The 24,703-nt window shown below is 43.9% G+C and overlaps 1 protein-coding gene across 6 annotated transcripts in view; it reads right to left on the reverse strand.

Moving 5' to 3' along the window:
* Positions 1–24,703, reverse strand: part of LOC126260925 (uncharacterized) — a 562,950-nt gene that overhangs the window by 67,658 nt on the left and 470,589 nt on the right. For all 6 annotated transcript variants that reach the window (XR_007546665.1, XM_049958417.1, XM_049958421.1 and 3 more), the window contains one exon: positions 21,025–21,228. Coding sequence is in view for 5 of the 6 variants with exons in the window: in XM_049958417.1 (XP_049814374.1) it covers positions 21,025–21,228 (204 nt within the window). In the remaining variant the exon portion in view is untranslated. The remainder of the gene's footprint in view (positions 1–21,024; positions 21,229–24,703) is intronic.

The following is a 24,703-nucleotide window of genomic DNA, read 5'->3' on the forward strand; positions in this document are numbered from 1 at the left end:
GGTATATTGGTCAGTGTATATTTGTTCCTCCAATTATCCTTTCCTTCGACCTTGACCCCCAATTCCAACCAGTCCTTCCGAAGTTCAGCAACCCACTTGCTTCCTGTATTTCCCCTTGTCCTCCCTGTTGTTTCCCACACTCTCTTCGTCATTCTGTCCATACTCATACTAACTACATGTCCAGCAAACCTTGCCCTTTTGAGTCTGATCTCCCCGGATATTGTTCTCATGTTCCGGTACAATTCTTCCCTAGGTCTTCGCATCCACCTCTCTCCACCTCTTTTGGGACCTAGTATTTTTCTCAGTATTTTTCTCTCCTCTTTCTCTAGTTGTTCTGCCCCATTTCTTCCTAGCGTCATCGTCTCAGCAGCATATAATACTGCATTACTCACCGTTGCCTTGCAGTGGCTTATCTTTGCCTCTGTGGATATATTCTTTTTATTGTATATCTCTCTCGTCATGCAGAAGGCTGACCTAATCTTCTTTATCCTCTCCGTTATTCCCTCCTTGCTCCTGTTCCTTCCTGTTATAAATTCTCCCAAGTATTTAAATTTGTCCACCATTTGCACAGTGCCTTCCGGTGTTTCCCAGTCTGCAGTTGTATTTAATGTCTTTGTCTTGTTATAGGCGATCCTCAGTTCCACATTTCTGGCTACCTTACTTAAGTTGTCGAGTTGTGTCTTTGCGAACTCCCACTTATAATACTATTACACACTTCTGATTACATTACAAAGTAATTACTATGTTAAACATTTGACGTGTAGCTTGTAAGCGAGAAAAATGTTAGAAATTATGTGTAAAGTTTGTTGCAAGTCTGTAAATGTTTTCATTATCAAATACCGAAGAATGACTATTTGCCTCAAGACATATACTCAGTTTCTAACTGTAAAAGTTAGTTTTTCAGTATATCACCACTGAAGCCTCCTCGCAACATCACACAACCTTAGAAATTTGTCAATTTCCTGGACGACATTTGACAGGTACCACTCATCACAGGTCGTAGCACACGAACAAAGCCATCACCTTGCGTTAGTTTCTCAACGTCCTATCTCTACGAGAATGACATAATTTTGCAAGTACATTTAGTGGTATACGTGGATATTGTCTGCAAAATGCGTCGGTAATACGGTCTTTCGTAAAGAAGTAACAAACTGAAGCATCATGTCTGAAGCGGCAGTTTTACTTCATGAACAGCAAAAATGTAGTAAGCGTTTTCCATTCACCGTCAGTGGGGGGTGTCAGCGAGAAAAAGTTTCTCAAAGCTTTGAAATTATGTGTAAAGTTTGTTGCAAGTTACTAAAGTGCTCTCGTTCTCAAGTACTGGATGAATATAGTCTGACGAGGAGAACACGGAAAGTGCCATAACTCGATTACCCAGAAACTTCGCTCGGTGGAAGAGGAGGCAAAGGAAACGAACACGTGTCTCGACTTATCCGTAGATACCCGACCGTTTCTCAGAAAACAACCATCAAAGTGTTCAACGGAACTTAGATGCCTTTTAGGGGGCGATAAGCTCAGCCCGTCTGGTGGCGAAGTGGCTAGCTTTGCGGCCTTTCAGTTTTAAGTATATTGTTTCTATTTATTTCATTTTATTTCTTCATTTATCTAGACATGTTCGTAGAACGTTACTACACGAATGTTTCTTATCAAGTTAGCGGATGCAGTGGCGTTGTATAAATTGTAAAATAATAGCAGGGTTTCACAATAACTACCATACATTTATTATATAACATACGTGTGCGTGGTATCTTCTGGGGTTACAATCTTTTTAAATTCTTGTTGTTGTTGTTGTGGTCTTCAGTTCTGAGACTGGTTTGATGCAGCTCTCCATGCTACTCTATCCTGTGCAAGCTTCTCCATCTCCCAGTACCTACTACAACCTACATCCTTCTGAATCTGCTTAGTGTATTCATCTCTTGCTCTCCCTCTACGATTTTTACCCTCCACGCTGCCCTCCAATACTAAATTGGTGAGCCCTTGATGCCTCAGAACATGTCATACCAACCGATCCCTTCTTCTAGTCAAGTTCTGCCACAAACTCCTACCAAATCCTATTCAATACTTCCTCATTAGTTATGTGATCTACCTATCTAATCTTCAGCATTCTTCTGTAGCACCACATTTCGAAAGCTTCTATTCTCTTCTTGTCCAAACTATTTGTCGTCCATGTTTCACTTCCATACATGGCTACACTCCATACAAATACTTTAAGAAACGACTTTCTGACTCTTAAATCTATACTCGATGTTAACAAATTTCTCTTCTTCAGAAACGCTTTCCTTGCCATTACAGTCTACATATTATATCCTCTCTACTTCGACCATCATCAGTTATTTTGCTCCCCAAATAGCAAAACTCGTTTACTACTTTAATTGTCTCATTTCCTAATCTAATACCCTCAACAACACCCGATTTAATTCGACTACATTCCATATCCTCGTTTTGCTTTTGTTGATGTTCATCTTATATCCTCCTTTCAAGACACTGTCCATTCCGTTCAACTGCTCTTCCAAGTCCTTTGCTGTCTCTGAAAGAATTACAATGTCATCGGCGAACCTCAAAGTTTTTATTTCTTCTCTGTTAAATTTCATTCCTATACAAATTCTTATATTTATTCTTGAACGATACCGATCGTGGAAATATTGTAAACACGGAAATCCCAAACAGCACGTGAATCGTGCGAAGGATGTTTGCCACAGAAAAATTCCTCGAATGAATCTCGCTTGACAAAGAAGTTACTAACATTGCCGAAGATTTCACGCGTTGACAATAATTTCGCGGAAAACCATGCTAGTGGACGACTCTTCCGAAAATTGGCGCTTGCAATTGATTATGACTCAAGATACAGTACAGGAATTTCACAGAAAACAATTTCAAATATTTTTTCCATTCGTTATTTTTATTTTTTAAAACTTTATTCGCTAAACATACAATCAATAGACGAATAAGGACAGCGTTATTTCAATATTCGTTGGAAAACATACATGTAGAAATATTCTGCTGACACAGGTAGATAAATGAAAAATAAAAATAAAAATGATAATCGGGTTTCGAACACGTAGTGAAAAAGTGTGAAATCGTAACGGTAGCCACTGCGCCACAGCTTCCGTCGGTCTATCTGCTCGCTAAAGGCACTTAAATTTCCTAGAAAATTTTGACCATCGTTTTCTCAGAAACGGTCGAATATCTACAGATAAGCCGGAACATGAGTTCGTTTATTTTGAAGCGTCTCCCACTGAACGAAGTGTCCTGCAGATCGGGTTATGGCATTTGCCGTGTTCTCCTAGTGAGTATTTACGTGTCGTGAGTTACGCTAATTCAAGACATTTACGCAGGTTATAACTATAATATGCGCCTTACTGTGTTAAACTATTAACGTGAGACTTTGCCTCTTAATGTGTAGATTATCTCAGCATTTCAAATTTTTGAATTTGGTCGCTTTATATGAAAGACTGAAAATCAAATTTGTGTTGCCCCTGGAAACCTTTAGATAGGCAACCTGCAACTTGATCTGAATTCCATGTCCCTGGACGTTCTCTTACTAACATAGATAACATTATGAATCAGACCTAGAAGAGGGCACGAGACGAAGAAACTTCGATTTCTAGAACTTACTGCAAAGAGTTGGGTGAACTGCACAATCGAGGGTATAATTTTGTTCCTGAAACGTCACGACATGAAGTAAAGAAGAGGACGTTATAGCTGTACAACCACGGGTAGGTTTACCATAAGTATGGGATTAGCCCGAATAGTCCTGGTGTCGATGCCGTTGGGCCTTCAAGGCCTCTTCGAGCGGTGTTTTATTTCCTCGGATAATGTCCAGATATGCACAAATGTATTATGACTCGAAAAGATTTATTAAAAATTATATACCTATATGTTCGACATCACGTTTTTAAACATTCTCTTACGACAATGCCTCTTTCAGCCGACATTGGAGCAAGCTCTAAAGACAATTGAAGAACTTGAATTAATTGGTCTTCAGAATAGAGTGCACAAGTTGTTAACGATATTATAAAAGATTCCTTGGTTCAAAGATTCCTTAAATATTGATACACGTACACTGGTGGACCAAGCAATTCAAAACCAAAGGGTAGGTTGTAGTTCAAGTTCTAAAAAAATACCAGATTCTTTTAAATACAAGATAAAAACAATTTTTAAGGAGGCTCAAAAGACTGATATTTCATGTTGCAATATTTCCAAAATGGTTGAGCTTGTAACGTCTTTGCCTGGGACATTTGCTCCAGACAAGAGTGTCTTTTTTTTTCAATTATGGGGAACATCTGGTCTGCAGAGAGGGGTAGACTGTCAATATCTACTGTTAAACATCTCTTACATGTTAAAATTAATTCAGAACACTCTTGTTGCGAATTTTATCATGTAATTCAAGCAAACAAACCATTTCTGAAAAAAAGTCTTGTCTAGTGATAAACACAAATGAATAAATAGAGTTTAATGTTTCAACAACCCGTTAAGACTTCTAAGTAATTTCAAGAATATGTCCTGTGCTGAACCCAAAAATATATGGTCTATTATGTCTTGGGTTGGGCCCAAAAAATATGGGAACTCTAAAAATAAAGGGCCAGTGTTGACAGCTTTCGTCACTCTTTCTGTAAACTGAAACTTTGATACTATGGAATTACATTGTATACGTATTGACTGTAGTCCTGTGGCTGGCAGTTCTACTCCGTATTCAGTAAACTGAGCCCAGTGAAATTTGCCAACAGAAAAGGTCTGCCAGAATGAGATTTTCACTCTGCAGCGGAGTGTGCGCTGATATGAAACTTCCTGGAAGATCCAAACTGTGTGCCGGACCGAGACTCGAACTCGGGGCCTTTGCCTTTCGCAGGCAAGTGCTCCACCAACTGAGCTATCCAACACGACTCACGCCCCGTCCTCACAGCTTTACTTCTGCCAGTATCTCGTCTCCTACCTTCCAAACTTTACAGAAGGTAGGAGACGAGATACTGGCAGAAGTAAAGCTGTGAGGACGGGGCGTGAGTCGTGCTTGGGTAGTTCCATTCTTTGGACATACAACAACATTTGAAGATTCTGTTGTGGTTGGTAGGAGAGCCAACACCGTGTTACTAGAGGAGGCCGAAAGGCACGCGTTTTAGCTCACGCAGGCTGGCGTGAGTTCTGGAACAGGACAAGGACATTAGAATTTAGAAAAACGGACGTAGCTGGTGGAATACTTAACTTCAATCCATTAATGGTGAACGTCGCTCTTGACGGTACATGATTCACAATATCAATAGCAACTGAATATGGCGCCTTGCTAGGTCGTAGGAAATGACGTAGCTGAAGGCTATGCTAAACTATCGTCTCGGCAAATGAGAGCGTATTTTGTCAGTGAACCATCGCTAGCAATGTCGGTTGTACAACTGGGGCGAGTTCTAGGAAGTCTCTCTAGACCTTCCGTGTGGCGGCGCTCGGTCTGCAATCACTGATAGTGGCGACACGCGGGTCCGACGTATACTAACGGACCGCGGCCGATTTAAAGGCTACCACCTAGCAAGTGTGGTGTCTGGCGGTGACACCACAGATTCCATCCACAAAAATATCTTGCTAACTCTTTAGAACCTCTCTTCCTGATTTTCCATTAAAAACTACGTGTAATCCTGTCTTCAGAGTTGTCGGCAATTAAAAGAGACTGCCACTGTCATTCGCAGTTAGTCCTGCTTGAGGATCAACTCCTTGTAATGATTATGCTTTTTTTTCTGATTTGGCCCGACATGTATTGAGCTGGTAGTTGCCGCGTACAATCAGTGTGTTGGGATACCCCGAGGAAGAGTAATGGACGCTGGTTCGCTGCGAGATATATGAAGCTAGAACAGATGACTTAAGCGATAAAAGGCACTTTCTAATAGTGCGTGAACATAAATGCTGCGCAACAGTACAGACGATATGTTTAGTGCACTAATTAAGCCGAATAGTGCTTGATACACGCCGCGTGAACTTAACCAGGAAGATCGTAGTTAAGCTCACGAATAGGCGATCAGTAGACTTGAATGGTCTGACTGTGAAGTTGACTCAAGTTTATGTGGAAAAACCGTTTCTGATTAGATTTAATTTTACCAGAACCGAGATACCGTGATTGGTACATAATACTCTTTCATTCCCTCCGTGTCGAAATATTTGTTGCGCTGAAATATTTCAATACATTTACAAGGACAGCAGTACGGGGGTAGAAAAGGTTGCGCTCCAGTTTCAGGTAGGTGATACAGGCAACAGCTTTAAAGCATGAACTTTTATGTCACCTAAAAGCTATATTGTTACACCCAGGCTACTTACAATTTCTAACAGAGTCGTAATAAATAAACACTACTCTGATTGGGTAAGCTTATTATATGACACTTTTTGCATGGCATTACAGTTAATAACATAGCTTCCTGCGTAAGCAGTGCCCACGTTTCCAAAGCGCTCCTCTGTAGGCAGTGATTTGTACAATTGACAACGTCACAATGTTTCCGTTCAATCTTACATGTCGAGTACTGATGATAATAAAAGTCAGGACCTTCAGTCCACGTTCATATAATTAAAGACTGTTAAACTATGCAACCAACAGTCTTTGTTTCGATCCCCAGTTAGTGGTAGGATTTCTATCTGTTCTTAGCCGTTTCTTTGACCGTCTGTTAATGTAAAAATGCCAAGATAATCCGGAGCTCTGAGGCTTCGTTAAACTATAGGTCCCTCTATGATTTCGCGGAAAATTTAAGTGTATATCAGAAGGACAGCCCAATGATGGTGGTGTGTTTGTCGCAGCAGACAAGAAATTCAAATCCACCGAGATAGAAATTGAAGCAGCATGTGATATTGTATGGGCAAGACTCTGTATGAGGGGTGAGCATACAATGATAATTGGATCCTTCTATCGCCCACCAGACTCATCTCCTGATGTACCCGAAAACTTTAGAGAAAATCTCAGTTCACATGTACGTAAGTTCCCCAGTCATGCTGCAATTATCGGTGGTGACTTAAATCATCCAACAATTAATTGGGAAAATTACAGTTCTGTTAGTGGTGTGCGTGATAAGACATCCTGTGAAACTTTAATAAATGCCATCTCTGAAAACTACCTAGAACAAATAGTTAGGAACCCGAATCATGATGGAAATATATAGGATCTAATGGCAACAAACAGACCTGACCCTCTTTGAGGATGTCCACATAGAAACTAGTATCAGTGACCTTGAAGTAGTTCTGGCAACAATGATTATCAAAGTACAAAGGACGACTAAAACAAGCACAAAGATGTATGTATATCTTCAGAAAACTAGATAAAAAATCAGTAGTGTTATATCTCAAAGAGAAACTTGAAACTTTCAGCACAGGGCAGGAGCATATAGAGAAACTCGGGGTCAAGACTAGAAGAATAGTTGACTAAGCACTTTACCCAGTAAAACAGTTCATAAGGGGAGGGAACCTCCATGGTATACAGCCACTGTAAGGAGATAACTAAAGAAACACAGATTACTGCATAATAGGTGGGAAAAATGGGTAGGGCTATAGATAGAGAGATGCCGAATGAAACGCGTTTGGCTGTCAACAGAGTAATGCGTGATGACTTGACTGCCGTAGCAGAATATTGTCAAGTGACCTTTCACAGAACCCAGACAGATTCTGGTCACATGTAAAGTCTGTAGCATCAGAGTGTGATTCCAGTCCCTAGCGAATAAGTCAGGAACTGAAATTAAGGGTAGCAAAGCGAACGCTGAAATGCTTAACTCCGTTTTCAAATGTTTCTTTACAAAGGAATACCCAGGAAAATTGTCCCAACTTAACCCTCGCACCTCTGAAAAGATAAGTGAAATAATTGTTAGGGTCAGTGGTGTTGATAAAGAACTAAAATAGCCTAGTTAAAATTGAGCAAACCTCCAGGGCCCGACGGAATCCCTGTCAGATTCTACACTGAATTTTCGGCTGACTTAGGCCCTCTTCTTACTAGAATCTTTTTTCAGATCCCTCAAACCAAAAACCCTGGACAGTTCTTGCAAGAAGACACAGACTTCTACGATAAGTGTTGTATAAATGATACACAAAATTACCGTCCAGTATCCATGAGGCCGATTTGTTATTCTGAGCTCAAACACAGTGAGGTATCTTGAACAGAATGACCTGCTCAATGCCAACCAGAATGGATTCCGAAAACATTGGTAATGTGAAACTAAAATCGCACATTTCTCACAAGATATACTGAAAGCTTTGGGTCAAGGCAGACAGGCTGTTGCAGTATTTTTTGATTTCCGAAAAGCATTTGACTCAGTACCACACTCACGATTATTGTCGAAAGTACGATCATATGGTATACCAGGAGAAATTTGTGACTGGATTGAGGACTTTTTGGTAGGGAAGACGCATGTTATTTTGGATAGAGTGTCATCGTCAGATGCACAAGTAACTTCGGGCGTGCCCGAGGGAAGTGGATTGGGGTCCTTGCTGTTCATGTTGTATATTAATGACCTTACAGACAAAATTAATAGTACCATCCGGCTTTTTGCAGATGACGCAGTTATCTATAATAAATACTATCTGAAAGAAAATGCATAAATATTCAGTCAGATCTTGTAAGATTTCAAAATGGTGCAGAGATTGGTAACTTGCTCCAAATGTTCGGAAATTTATCATTTTGCTCTTCACAAAACTAAATGACTATAACATCAATGAGTCACTGTTGGATTCGGCTAGCTCATACAATTACATGGGTGTAACACTTTGTAAGGATATGAAACGGAATGATGATAGTGGTTCAGTAGTGTGAAAAGCAAGTGGTAGACTACGGTTTATTGGTAGAATACTGATGAAGTGCAGTCAGTCTACAAAGCAGATTGCTTATAAATCAGTCACAGTTGCAAAATACTAACGCGAATTCTTTACAGACGAATGGACAAACTGGTAGAAGCGGACCTCGGGGAAGATCAGTTTGGATTCCGTAGAAATGTTGGAACACGTGAGGCAATACTAACCTTACGACTTATCTTAGAAAAAAGATTAAGAAAAGGCAAACCTACGTTTCTAGCATTTGTAGACTTAGAGAAAGCTTTTGACAATGTTAACTGGAATACTCTCTTTCAAATTCTGAAGGTGGCAGGGGTAAAATACAGGGAGCGAAAGGCTATTTACAATTTGTACAGAAACCAGATGGCAGTTGTAAGAGTCGAGGGGCATGAAATGGAAGCAGTGGTTGGGAAAGGAGTGAGACAGGGTTGTAGCCTCTCCCCGATGTTATTCAATCTGTATATTGAGCAAGCAGTAAAGGAAACAAAAGAAAAATTCGGAGTAGGCATTAAAATTCACGGAGAAGAAGTAAAAACTTTTAGTTTCGCCGATGACATTGTAATTCTGTCAGAGACAGCAAAAGACTTGGAAGAGCAGTTGAACGGAATGGACAGTGTCTTGAAAGGAGGATATAAGATGAACATCAACAAAAGCAAAACGAGGATAATGGAATGTAGTCAAATGAAATCGGGTGATGCTGAGGGAATTAGATTAGGAAATGAGACACTTAAAGTAGTAAAGGAGTTTTGCTATTTAGGGAGTAAAATAACTGATGATGGTCTAAGTAGAGAGGATATAAAATGTAGACTGGCAATGGCAAGGAAAGCGTATCTGAATGCGGTATGAGGTGATGTGGAACGATGGTGTGGCAGGATCTAGGACCATCTTGTGGAAGGATACTTTTGTTGGGACGAAGGCACCATGAATAATATAATATGTTGGGGAACAGCCGTCTTGGGAGAATGGACTCGACCGAAAGAGAAATAATGTCTATTTAAAATGTATTTTGAACCCTGTTTCCGCTGGTAATGTAGGTAGAGCTACTCTATCGCTTTTGCCATGAGCAGAGATCGATAAAGACTCAGGAGGCAGTCAAATAAGAGTGGAATAGTAAAATTCTCTTGCTAAGAAAGGACGTGGCAAGCTCATAAGTTGGAGTACCACCCTAGAAGAGCATTGCAAACGCATGCCCGGTCTGCGTAGCGTTCGGTCAGCTGCGGTGAAGGCAGGAAAGTTACGCAGGGTTTAACGTCCCGTCGACGTCGAGGTCATTAGAGACTGAACGCAAGCTGGGACTGTTTCAAGGATGGAGAAGAAAATCAGCTGTGGCGCTTCAAAGGAACTGTCCGGGCACTTGCCAGGGACGGTTTAGGGAAACCACCGAAAACTTAAATCTGGATGGTAGTGTAACACCGAAAATGCAGGATGCATGGAACCTGCTACCGATATATAATTTTTTTTAATTGTATGTAAATATTTGTATTTCAAATGCTTTATTTTAATAAGTAAGGGCATTGCTTCACTGTATGCGTACATTTAGATAGAAGTCTGTTGACGTTTTATTGTATTTATCTGTGTTTTACTGTGAAACTTATAAGCTCTGGGAAAAAGCCCAAGGAATTGTTATTTGCATCGACTAGCAACGATAATAGCAGTGCTTATGTGTTGTAAAATCTTTGGGTAGGGAGTTGTTGCGCGGAGCGCGCGGGGGACGGGCTCCAGCGCTTGAAGTGTGGTGTTAACGCTCTCGCAGTAGAGACTACCATTACGGCGGCATCATGTACGCGCGCCGGCCAGATGGAAGGACAGTGGACGAGCGGAAGGGGCTGTATTAATTACGATTGCCCGTTCCTGTAATTAGCCGTGGCCCCACAAGATGCTACCGTCTTCAACAACAGCAGCAGTTCCTACAACAAAGATTCGTCGTCGGCTCCGAGTTTCATCGCACGCACAGCACTGAAGTAAGACTGTTCAGTGGTAGAAAGTATTAACGGCTAACTCAGCAGCACAACTGAATGTGATTTGATTAATGAGCCTTATTTAAATAATGATCAGTTAAATTCAGGGCGATTGTGTCCTCATTGCCCCCAGACATTGTTACCAAGCAGGATCCTTGTTCCCTTTTTTCCTTATATGCTAACCGAAGTTTGATATCTGTCACAGGAAGAAATCCAAATCTAAAGAAAATGCACACATTAAGAGTGCGGAAGTTTCATTTATTTTACATATAGCTTGGAGCACATGGCTGTTTGGTTTGGTATTTATTCTAGTATTTAATTCTGTTCAAGTCAGTAAAAAAGGCTCAGTTGTTCAGACAATAATATGAAATCTAATTTGAAAATTAAGTAACTGCAAAGTAAAAAGTGCTTGCCTTTCTCTAAATTTCTTTGATGACGTTATGTTGAGTTCTATGAAAGTCATTGTTCACGTAACGAAATTCAATACTAACATACAGTTTAAGTGGATATTTTCAGATCATTACCTTGCCTTTTTCAAAATTTAATGACAAACTTAACGTAAAAGTGACTTCTCAGTTTACTTTATCATTACATACTCACTTAAAATAAGTGTCAAAAAAGTGTCAAAAAAGTGTCAACCTTCAGTTGCCACATCAATGTTTAATAATAAATGTTTTTCTTTCCCATCATCTTGTACAAGATTTTGGATGTAAATCTCCCTAGTGGGCTGGCGACCATAATTGTTTCCTTTTCGTTCATTAGTGTAACTTCTGGATTTATGATCAGTGGTACCCCTTTTTTGTCCAGTGTTTTTCGTGAGTGAATGCACAAAATAACTTTCATTTTTCCAAATTGTAGCCCTGTTCGGTTTAATTACTTTTTTATGTTTAGTAGACTTTTCTATCAGAAAGATCGGTTGTACACTTTCCCCTATTTATTGGTATTACTTCTTCGGAAAAGATGGCCTTATCCAATTAGAAAAATTCCATTAGGTATACACGCGATCCACGGTCATATTTTATATCGCAAACAAGATAGGCCGATTAGTAAGGGGGGAGGTTACAGTGCGAGTTCAGCGTGATAAACACTGCGCTACCTAGTTGTGTCGCTGCTGAAGTGAGCGAGAAGAGATGAATAAACTTCATACAGCTTGGCGTCAGTTGTCGAAGATGACGTAATGACAGAGACGCCAGCTTGGCTGCTTGCCGCACGGAACTCACGTGGACGGGCACAGGCTGCGAAGCTGCAGTGTGCGCAGACTCCACGCACCTCCTCTACGCCTCGCGGTGCACTAGGATGGTTCGACATATATCTGCAACCGTTGGAACAATTCTCCCAGTTCAAATGGCTCTGAGCACTATAGGACTTAACATCTGTGGTCATCAGTCCCCTAGAACTTAGAACTACTTAAACCTAACTAACCTAAGGACATTACACACATCCATGCCCGAGGCAGGATTAGAACCTGCGACGTAGCAGCCGCGCGGTTCCGGACTGAGCGCCTAGAACCGCTAGACCACCGCGGCCGGCAATTCTCCCAGTTACCTTGTGCTTTGTGATTGGGTCAAAGCTGTTCAAATGGTCGCCAACGAATGGCTGCAACTAGTTTAGAGCGATCGGAGGGAATTTTTCTGACTGGCTCCAAACCGTTTAGTAGCCCTGCTGCAAAGAAATCAGTTCGCGCGTGAGAGCGCATAGCTTTTTGTGTTCAGTCTCGCAGCATTCTTGTTGAAGAAAATAAGTACTAGGTTCCTGCTAGCCTTCTAAATGAACGATACATATGAACCTTGTGAAAATTTAATACACCCTAGTATAATTTTACTCCCTTGAAGGATTTTTCTGTAGAAATGAGTTGCACATATGAAGCGTGAGGTACTAAATCAAAAGGACCTGACTATACTCTTCACTTTCAAAATGAATAAATTTTCTGTCTTCCATATAAGGATCCGAACACAAGATGAAATAACTGAGGATCACATGCTATACTCTTTGCTATAAATGACATGCACCCATGAACTTGGCTCACTTTATGGCGTTGGTGGTTTGGGTAGAAATAAGCATGCTATCCTGTTATACTGTTTATTAGTGAAATTAACTGTTTACCAGATTCATAACAAGTGGACACAGTACAGCCACTTCCTACCAAATAAACCAACGATAATTTTTCTTCGATTTAGATAATTTCCAGTGTTTGTAATGTTTGGCCATATACTACATTTTAGTTTATTAACATTGGTACTAATTACCTATAATATACTGCCAATCACATACAAAATTGAGACAAGCTTACCGGATTTGTTATCATACGCATATGATCAAAATATGTAAAAGGGAACAGGATGTTTATGAGAAAAGTGGTCTCAGGAATAATTAAGAACTCCTTCAGTTAACATTTTGTACCACTGCTTCTCCGAGAAGCGCCATTCACAAGTGGGAAGCAGAAACGTTTGATTCAATTTGATTCATCATAACCGATGTTTTCGAAAAGCCTGCAACTTCCATTCATTCTTTAAATAACGAAACACTGCACCACTTATGCGATGTTTCATGTTTGGCAAGACACGTTTCGAGAATGGAGTGTTCCCTCGAAAATTTCAAGCATTTAGATATGCCACCGGCTAAATTTAGAGCACTCCTTGGATCAGTAAAGGATGACTTGGGGCTGAGGAAACGTGGAGTACGGTATATAAAATTCCTTGTCATTGTGGGATAACATATATTGGCCGAAAGATCCATACTGTTCGGTACCGATGTGTGGAAAACCATTGTCACACTCGTTTACTCCAGCCAGAGTAATTTGCAGTGGCGGAAAACGGTCTTAACGAGGGACATGAGCCATCTTCAGGCTTCTGCCTCGGAGTGTAGCGGCAGTGGGGAGTCTGGTGCGTCGCATGGTACACCCCAGGTGTTACATGCTTCACCCACTGTCCCTGCTGTCGAGACATCTTCGCGGGTACCGGGCACGGTTGGGCCACCCTCTCCCTAAGGGGAGTGGCGGGTTCAGCGTCGTTCGCGGCGCACGAGGCGGAGGGTCAATGTGGAGGCTGGCCGTGTGGCATCGCCCGCTCTGCCTGTGAGTGGACATGTGGCCGCTCCTTCAGCAAGGTCCGAGAAGGCACACGGGGGGAGGGGTTTATTAGTGATTGGGAGCTACAACGTTAGGCGGGTGATGGAGCCCCTTAGGGAAATAGCGGAAAGGTCGGGGAAGAAGGTCAGTGTTCACTCTGTCTGCTTGCCGGGGGGTCTCATCCGAGATGTGGAGGAGGCCCTGCCGGCGGCGATATAGAGCACCCGACTGCATATTGTTGCTCATGTCGGCACCAATGACTCCTGCAGTCCGGGTTCAGAAGTCATCCTCAGTTCATACAGGATGTTGGCGGAGTTGGTGAAGGCGGAAAGTCTCGCTCGCGGGGTTGAATCTGACCTAACTATTTGTAGTATCGTTCCCAGAACCGATCGCGGTCCTCTGGTTAGGAGCCGAGTGGAAGGCTTAAACCAGAGGTTCAGACGATTCTGCGGAGATCTGGGGTGCAAATTTCTCGACCTCCGCTATCGGGTGGAGAAATGTAGGGTCCCCCTGAATAGGTCAGGCGTGCACTACACGCAGGAAGCGGCTACAAGGGTAGCGGAATGCGTGTGGAGTGCACTTGTGGGTTTTTTAGGTTAGAGAATTCCCTCCCTAGGCCCGACAAGAAGCCTCCTGAGACAGGGCAAGGTAGGAGTAGGCAAAATACAACAGGGAATAACAGTATTAATGCGCTAATAGTAAACTGCAGGAGCGTCTATAGAAAGGTCCCATAACTGCTCTCATTAATAAACGGTCACAACGCCCATGTAGTACTAGGGACAGAAAGTTGGCTGAAACCAGATGTAAACAGTAATGAAATTCTAAACTCAGATTGGAATGTATACCGCAGAGACAGGCTGGACAGTGAAGGGGGAGGCGTGTTTATAGCGATAAGAAGTGCAATAGTATCGAAGGAAATTGACGGAGATCCGAAATGTGAAATACACTCCTGGAAATTGAAATAAGAACACCGTGAATTCATTGTCCCAGGAAGGGGAAACTTTATTGACACATTCCTGGGGTCAGATACATCACATGATCACACTGACAGAACCACAGGCACATAGACACAGGCAACAGAGCATGCACAATGTCGGCACTAGTACAGTGTATTGCAGGCTGCTATTCTCCCATGGAGACGATCGTAGAGATGCTGGATGTAGTCCTGTGGAACGGCTTGCCATGCCATTTCCACCTGGCGCCTCAGTTGGCCCAGCATTCGTGCTGGACGTGCAGACCGCGTGAGACGACGCTTCATCCAGTCCCAAACATGCTCAATGGGGGACAGATCCGGAGATCTTGCTGGCCAGGGTAGTTGACTTACACCTTCTAGAGCACGTTGGGTGGCACGGGATACATGCGGACGTGCATTGTCCTGTTGGAACAGCAAGTTCCCTTGCCGGTCTAGGAATGGTAGAACGATGGGTTCGATGACGGTTTGGATGTACCGTGCACTATTCAGTGTCCCCTCGACGATCACCAGTGGTGTACGGCCAGTGTAGGAGATCGCTCCCCACACCATGATGCCGGGTGTTGGCCCTGTATGCCTCGGTCGTATGCAGTCCTGATTGTGGCGCTCACCTGCACGGCGCCAAACACGCATACGACCATCATTGGCACCAAGGCAGAAGCGACTCTCATCGCTGAAGACGACACGTCTCCATTCGTCCCTCCATTCACGCCTGTCGCGACACCACTGGAGGCGGGCTGCACGATGTTGGGGCGTGAGCGGAAGACGGCCTAACGGTGTGCGGGACCGTAGCCCAGCTTCATGGAGACGGTTGCGAATGGTCCTCGCCGATACCCCAGGAGCAACAGTGTCCCTAATTTGCTGGGAAGTGGCGGTGCGGTCCCCTACGGCACTGCGTAGGATCCTACGGTCTTGGCGTGCATCCGTGCGTCGCTGCGGTCCGGTCCCAGGTCGACGGGCACGTGCACCTTCCGCCGACCACTGGCGACAACATCGATGTACTGTGGAGACCTCACGCCCCACGTGTTGAGCAATTCGGCGGTACGTCCACCCGGCCTCCCGCATGCCCACTATACGCCCTCGCTCAAAGTCCGTCAACTGCACATACGGTTCACGTCCACGCTGTCGCGGCATGCTACCAGTGTTAAAGACTGCGATGGAGCTCCGTATGCCACGGCAAACTGGCTGACACTGACGGCGGCGGTGCACAAATGCTGCGCAGCTAGCGCCATTCGACGGCCAACACCGCGGGTCCTGGTGTGTCCGCTGTGCCGTGCGTGTGATCATTGCTTGTACAGCCCTCTCGCAGTGTCCGGAGCAAGTATGGTGGGTCTGACACACCGGTGTCAATGTGTTCTTTTTTCCATTTCCAGGAGTGTAATTTGGGTGAAGGTCACGGTTAAAGCAGGCTGAGACATGGTAATTGGATGTCTCTATAGGCCCCCTGGCTCAGCACCTGTTGTGGCTGAGCACCTGAAGGATAATTTGGAAAATATTTCGAGGAGATTCCGCCACCATGTTACAGTTCTGGGTGGAGATCGTAATTTTCCGGATAGAGACTGGGAGACTCAAACGTTCATAACGGGTGGCAGGGACAAAGAATCCAGTGAAATTTTTTAAGTGCATTATCTGAAAACTACCTAGAGCAGTTAAACAGAGAACCGACTCGTGGCGATAACGTATTAGACCTTCTGGTGACAAACATACCCGAACTATTTGAAACAGTTGACGCAGAACAGGGAATCATAAAGCGGTTACTGCATCGATGATTTCAGTCGTAAATAGAAATATTAAAAAAGGTAGGAAGATTTTTCTGTGTAGCAAAAGTGATAAAACCAGATTTCAGAGTACTTGACGGCTCAACACAAAAGTTTTGTCTCAAGTACAGATAGTGTTGAGGATCAGTTGACAAAGTTCAAAACTATCGTACAATATGCATTAGATGAGTATGTGTCAAGCAAGATCGTAAGAGATGGCAAAGAGCCACCGTGGTACAACAACCGAGTTATAAAACTGCTGCGGAAGCAAAGGGAACTTCACAGCAAACATAAACATAGCCAAATCCTTGCAGACAAACAAAAATTAAGCGAAGCGAAATGTAGTGTGACGAGGGCTATGCGAGAGGTGTTCAATGAATTCGAAAGTAAAGTTCTATGTACTGACTTGGCAGAAAATCCTAAGAAATTTCGGTCTTATGTCAAAGCGGTAGGTGGATCAAAACAAAATGTCGAGACACTCTGTGACCAAAATGGTACTGAAACAGAGGATGACAGACTAAAGGCTGAAATACTAAATGTCTTTTTCCAAAGCTGTTTCACAGAGGAAGAGTGCACTGTAGTTCCTGCTCTAGATTGTCGCACAGATGACAAAATGGTAGATATCGAAATAGATGACAGAGGAATAGAAAATAAATTAAAATCGCTCAAAAGAGGAAAGGCCGCTGGACCTGATGGGATACCAGTTCGATTTTACACAGAGTACGCGAAGGAACTTGCTCCCCTTCTTGCAGCGGTGTACCGTACGTCTCTAGAAGAGCGTAGCGTTCCAAACGATTGGAAAAGGGCACAGGTCATCCCTGTTTTCAAAAAGGGACGTCTAACAGATGTGCGGAACTATAGACCTATATCTCTAACGTCGATCAGTTGTAGAATTTTGGAACACGTATTATGTTCGAGTATAATGACTTTTCTGGAAACTAGAAATCTACTCTGTAGATCAGCATGGGTTTCGAAAGAGACGATCGTGTGAAACCCAGCTCGCGCTATTCGTCCACAAGACTCAGAGGGCCATAGACACGGGTTCCCAGGCAGATGCCGTGTTTCTTGACTTCCGCAGGGCGTTTGATACAGTTCCCCACAGTCGTTTAATGAACATAGTAAGAACATATGGACTATCAGACCAATTGTGTGAGTGGATTGAAGAGTTCCTAGATAACAGAACGCAGCATGTCATTCTCAATGGAGAGAAGTCTTCCGAAGTAAGAGTGATTTCAGGTGTGCCGCAGGGGAGTGTCGTAGGACCGTTGCTATTCACAATATAGATAAATGACCTTGTGGATAACATCGGAAGTTCACTGAGGCTTTTTGCGGATGATGCTGTAGTATATGGAGAGGTTGTAACAATGGAAAATTGTACCGAAATGCAGGAGGATCTGCAGCGAATTGACGCATGGTGCAGGGAATGGCAATTGAATCTCAATGTAGGCAAGTGCAATGTGCTGCGAATAGATAGAAAGAAAGATCCTTTATCATTTAGATACAATATAGCAGGTCAGAAACTGGAAGCAGTTAATTCCATAAATTATCTGGGAGTAGGCATTAGGAGTGATTTAAAATGGAATGATCATATAAAAATTGATCGTCGGTAAAGCAGATGCCAGACTGAGATTCATTGGAAGAATCCTAAGGAAATGCAATCCGAAAACAAAGGAAGTAGGTTACAGTACGCTTGTTCGCCCACTGCTTGAATACTGCTCATCAGTGTGGGATCCGTACCAGATAGGGTTGATAGAAGAGATAGAGAAGATCCAACGGAGAGCAGCGCGCTTCGTTACAGGATCATTTAGTAATCGCGAAAGCGTTACGGAGATGATAGATAAACTCCAGTGGAAGACTCTGCAGGAGAGACGCTCAGTAGCTCGGTACGGGCTTTTGTTGAAGTTTCGAGAACATACCTTCACCGAGGAGTCAAGCAGTATATTGCTCCCTCCTACGTATATCTCGCGAAGAGACCATGAGGATAAAACTAGAAAGATTAGAGCCCACACAGAGGCATACCGACAATCTTTCCACGAACTATACGAGACTGGAATAGAAGGGAGAACCGATATAGGTACTCAAAGTACCCTCCGCCACACAACGTTATGTGGCTTGCGGAGTATGGATGTAGATGTAAATGTTGTATAATGAGACGCAAATAATCGCTCCTGCTTCCCGCTACCGGGAATGTGTTCCAAAGCAATGTATTGAGATTCGTTTATCTAATAATATTGCTAATAGGGAAAAGGGTTTCCCTTTCAGTAAGACTCGGAATCCGATTTTATCCGATATGGAATAACAACGGTTTTTATTTGACTAGGGATATTTTTAATTAGTGTTCCGCTAGTGATATATCGTATTGTCTGTTTCTTCCACCGGTGCTCTGCAAGTTCCCAGCGCTGCTGCTTGCACACGGATTGTGGGGCGGCCGCGGTCTATAATCGAGCTGCCAGTTCCGTTGGAAACCCAGCATACTCACCTGAAGATGGCGGCCAGTTGGTCCGTTGAAATATTGTCTCAAGATGAGTGCATTATCCGGCTGCACACCCCAGAAATGTATCATCAGTCATTACGCCGGGATAGTCTATGTAATCACTTCGCTACATCGTTCAGTTGGGAGGGGCACCTCGTCGTAACACAATGGCCAGCGCGGAGAGTGCGAGTGTGACGTCACGAGCTCTAATTTGAGGAACTATAGCCATATCTCAGATAGTGGCCACGTGACGTTTAACGTGCGACGTTGTCGCGACAAGTCTTTCTGTAGGCCACCACCACTATGCTCCGCTGCCCGTTGCGGTAGAAAATTCCTTTAAGGTCTCAGTCTCGCACAGAAATCACGTACAAACATTGAGGTCCACGTATTGAACAGATCTCTGTAATGGATATAAGTGTATCAATTATCTGTTCTTAGTTTTATCTGGGCCAGACGCGAACTTTCACGTCTGGAAAAGAAAGCAGAATCACACTTTGCACAGACGAAATGGCAGCACAGTATGAGCAGACAAGGCCAGTTCATCTGCCACTGGTGTTGGGTTGGTGCATAACTTCGTAGCGTTCAATAAACACAACAGTTACACATAAGAGACTTTAGTCATCAGTAACATATTCTCTTTCAATATTTGCAACAGTCTGCCAAAGCTGGGATAACTTTTCGATTCCGCGACTAAAGAAATCACGTGGTTTTCAGGCAAAGAAGTCGTCGAGCCATGTTCGGAGCGCATTTTCATCCGGAAAGGCAGTTCCTTGAAGGTTTTTGGACAGAGAGTGGAAAAGGTGAGGAAGCAAGATCAGGTAAATATCGTTGGTGTGGAATGACTTCCAAACTGTATAATCTATCAGGATGCAGGCAAGCATTATCGTGGAGTAGCATGCAGTCTTCCTGGTCGTTGTTCTTCGACTGCGTCTGCAAGGCGTTTAGCTGTTGACAGTAAACGTCAGCAGTGATGGTCACACCTCAGGGAAGCCATTCGTAGTACACCACACTGTCGCTGATCCACGAGATGCATAACATTATCTTTTGTGGATGCTGGATGCACACAGGTGTTTGTGCGGGGAGTTGCCGCTTTGTTTGGACTCAACCATTGCTATCCTTTCTTTATGTTAGCATCAAGGCACTATTTCTCGTTACCAGTAATGATACGATACATGATAGGAATGGTCGGTGTTGTCCACGGGCCAACTGATGACGAACTAGCAGAGATCAACATATGGCCACCTGTTGATTTTTCTGATTTTGGCTTAGAGCATGCGGTAGCCATACACACTATATTTGAACTTTCCCCGATTATGGTACCCATAGACACGATTTTTGAACCTTCCTCACTGCATGTAAATGTCGCACGATGGTGGAATGATCACGTTCCATCACATTTGCCAGTTCTCGAGTACACTGACATGGATCATTACGGATTAATACTTTTAAATGATCTTCATAAAACCCCAAAGATCTTCACGAACGTGGAGAACCACTCAAAACGGTCCTCCTTCAAGCGAGAAAATCATTTTCTTGCCGTTCTGCGTACAATGCCATTATCCCCATACATAGCGCAAATTTTCCTGGCTGCTTCCGCTGCTGTCACCCTTCCGCTGAATTCAAACAGAAGAATATGTCGCAAATGTTCCGATTTACCCACTTGGCACTCAATTTCCTAGCGTCCACAGCTCCACTCACTATATCTAAATGACAAACTCACAATATTTAAACTCAAATAGCAACAGTGAGCTACAAATAACAAATGGCAATCGATAAATAAGCCCCCTAGCAACCGGAATACCAGGATGGAAACCAAAAACGCTATGAACTTATGCACCAGTATAGCATATTGTTGATGGCAGCGAACTACTCTAGAAAGCACTGAAAGGTCCATTGCCCACAGCGCCACCTGACAAAGTAATTTTAATCAGCCTACAGTGCATTGAAGCCACTGCCAGTGGTGTTATCCGAGAAGAAGCGGCAGTAATTGAAGTGAGGCAAGCAGAGGTAGAGGTACACACCGGCTGTCTCCCAGGGCTTGGGCAGCTCGGGCACGCTGGGCTTGTACGCAGCCCTGTTGAAGTCCCTGATGAGCGCGCTGGTCACGCTCATGATGCCCCCCACCAGCAGGAGCGCTGCTGCCGCGCCGCACAACGCCATGTTGCGCTCCCTGGTCGTCTTCCACAGGCGGCGCCACCAGCTCCGGCGGACGCCCTCTCCTTCACCTGCCGGCACAAACAAATCACACACTTTTATTTTCTTCATTGTTATTTTGAAACCTTTACATAAAGGTAGGCCGGCAGCGGCCTATCGTCGCCGCTCTTCGGCCATAGAGAATACATGCAGTAAACAGAAAGACAGAAAAAGCAAACAAACATGTTGGATAAAAAGGGGAGACACACAGCATGAAGCTGTTCACGGGTGCACTGTTTGGATTAAAACGTTCGTCACTGTACACAACGGAGAAGACAGAGTTTACACACGTGAACGGAGGAGCACGAACGGAGAGACACTGAAGCACTGACGCGAAGACAAACATGTACACTGGCGACGATCTCCGGCGCACAAAGATGCACCGTCCACACGAAAAAGCTGGGGGCCTGCCAGAGGGAAGAGGTGTGGGCAGGAGAGAGAGGGGGAGGGGGTTGATGCCAGTGGGAGAGAAGAAGGGAGGGGGAGAGGAGAGGGTAGGGGTTGTGGAAGCCTGGGGAGGGGGGAGGGAGGAGCAAGAGAGGAGGGAGAGAAGGGAAAGAGAGTGCCCTGGAGGAAGAACACAGGGGGTGGAAGGGGAGGATCAAAGTTGGTAGGAGGAGTAGATGGAGGGGATGAGGGCATCATCAGGGAGGGGGAGTTTGTGGAAGCCACCTTGGGCAAGGGTGTGGAGAGATGGAGAGTGAGTGAGATGTGGGAGTGCAGGCACGGCAGCAGAAGGGGGTGGGAAAGGATGGGAGAGACAAGCAGGTGAGGGGGATCAAATGTGTGGGAGGTGCAAAGGATCTGTATCTGTTCAAGGAAAAGGAGGAGGTGTGGGAAAGGAATTAAGTCGTAGAGGATCCACGTGGGAGAGGGGAGGCGAACGTGATAGGCGAGGCGGAGTGCATGGCATTCCAGGATTTTAAGGGATTTGTAGAAGGTAGGAGGGGCAGAGATCCAGGTGGGATGGGCATAACAGAGGATAGGGTGGATGAGGGATCACACTCACCAAGGATTGCACTTTATGTAGATTTGTGGAATGTGAAAATTTCTCCATCAGAAACAGGCACCGATCAACAGGGGAACGCCTGCAAATGTAAATCTAACTGAAATGATGCGACAAGTAAAACTCAGATACTTGAGAAGAAAGAACAACGATGCAGTCTGGATGCTTGCACATACTGCAACATACACAGTCCAGTCACTTAAATGGTGACCACCACCAATGTTAGACGTCACTGTGTGATAACCACTCACAGTCACCAGGTGGCAGCACTAGCAGTGGAGGCTATATAAATCGTCTCAGGGGGAAAATGGGACGATTTTTCAGACGTCCAAAAGGGCATAATCATTGGCTTTTGGATCAAGGGTGGAAGCATTTCTGAAATAGCTAAGTTGAAAATAGTTCACATGCCATCATGATTAGGCCAAAAGTACACTGTGAATGGCAGAATGGCGCTACCCAGAACTGATGCCAAGGCATCAGTGATGCAGCACAGCCCATAGATGACAGGGATGATATGTGCGTAGGCGAATAGACGTGCAACTGTTGAGCACCTGACCACCACGACGAACCAAGGGGTTACTAATGGTGTCTCCTCAACGACTGTTCAGCAAACATTGATGCTTATGGGCCTCTGGGCAGGCGTCTTGTTCGTGGACACATGCTGACTGCTGTTCGTCCACGACAAAGACCAGAATTTGCACGCCAATAGCGCAACTGCGCGTACATTGGGCGGTGACTCACGTTTTATTTTCCATTGCACAGTTGGCTGCTGGAGTGTAAGGTGTAAAACATCTGAAAGCAAACACCCTGCAACAAGAGTCCAGGCAGGAGGCTATTCGCTGGGTGATCTCGTGTATTCTGGAAGGCACAATGGATAAAAGCAAGCGTGCATCTATCCTATGCAGTTTGTTTTCCTCAGGACTAAAAGATCTACTAGCAGGATAATGCAACATGGCACGCAGCTCTCGGCGCACACGTGTGGTTCGAAGAGCATCAGAATGAGTTTACTGTGCTACTCTGGCCATTAAACTCCCCGGGTTTGAATCGAATCGAGAATCTGTGGGACCGCTTCAGTCGGACGGTTCGCGAACCGTGAAGCCTAGCCACAGCTGGCCATGGCGCTGCAACTGAAATGGTTCCACATCCCTGCAGGTATCTTCCAGAGCCTCACTTACACCCTTCCTACACGTCTCGCAGTTGTTTGCAAAAGGTTATTATTCAGGCTTTTGACTTGGGTCACATTAATGTGACTGGATATTTTATGTAACACATAAATGAGGAGCAATGTAATATGACTCTGAATCGTAAATTGAAAACGAACGCTGGAAATCAAGACGTATGCCATATATACAGAAAGCTTCAGCGGCGTAAGCTAAAAATATGGCCACGCCATAAATACAATAAGAAGAAAGAAAATAAGTAGATGACGATGCCCTGCAGGTAGTGATGATGCTGTCGTTCTGAAAGGCGTTTCAATGCACCTATCATATAACTTTGTGGTTTTATAATTTCGCGGCTTGATCAAGCAGGCAGAGCACCTTCTTTCTACCTGCGTTTTCTCATATTTCACAAGCGTTTTATTCCCATTCTTACGACATTTTGCGAGACAGCAGTCAAGCACTTAGCACTCTCTTGAGTTGCAAGCAAGATCTGAACCCAGTGACGTATACAGTGAACAGACACTCTCCATAAGATTACGTGAAATATTATGAGGGTACAGGGATGGGCCAATTAAATATGAAGTAAGGGTACCTTGTCTAACAGAGATATAACGGTAAAGGGGTTTGGTTCAAAAATGGTTCAAATGGCTCTGAGCACTATGGGACTCAACTGCTGAGGTCATAAGTCCCCTAGAACTTAGAACTACTTAAACCTAACTAACCTAAGGACAACACACACATCCATGCCCGCGGCAGGATTCGAACCTGCGACCGTAGCGGTCGCGCGGTTCCAGACTGTAGCGCCAGAACCGCTCGGCCACCAGCGGCCGGCTAAAGGGGTTTCATGGCACTACTAAATGAAACCAAAGTTCACCAATAAAATCTCTTTTGTTAATAAGATGCATTAACTTGATTATAATCACTGCAAAAAAATAATTATACCGGTACAACGCACGAGGTTCAAATGAATTCCCCAAGCAATACGATAATCCACTGGCATAGATGGGTGGAACTGGAAGGGAAACAATACAATTAGCTATGTTCACATAAACTGCCAGTGATTACTGAACTGCTCAACAAACTTCATGTATGTGAGGTGTTATCCTAACCCAGAAAACTAATTAAGAGCCAGAAAAGGCTTTAGGATCTAAACTGTAAATTAGTGTACACAACATTAATAGATAATGCGAATGATTCTGTGCCCTAGATCCCAAAGTGGAGGTCTCCAGAGAGAAATTACTTAATGTTAATGGAAGGTTGAACATAAACCATCTTTCGATTAATACAGTAATTTATTCAGCTAAAACCTAATTATTCCAAGCAGATCAAGGATGAATATGA

This window comes from Schistocerca nitens, chromosome 5, assembly GCF_023898315.1.
Source record: "Schistocerca nitens isolate TAMUIC-IGC-003100 chromosome 5, iqSchNite1.1, whole genome shotgun sequence".
In the NCBI taxonomy this organism is placed as follows: domain Eukaryota; kingdom Metazoa; phylum Arthropoda; class Insecta; order Orthoptera; family Acrididae; genus Schistocerca; species Schistocerca nitens.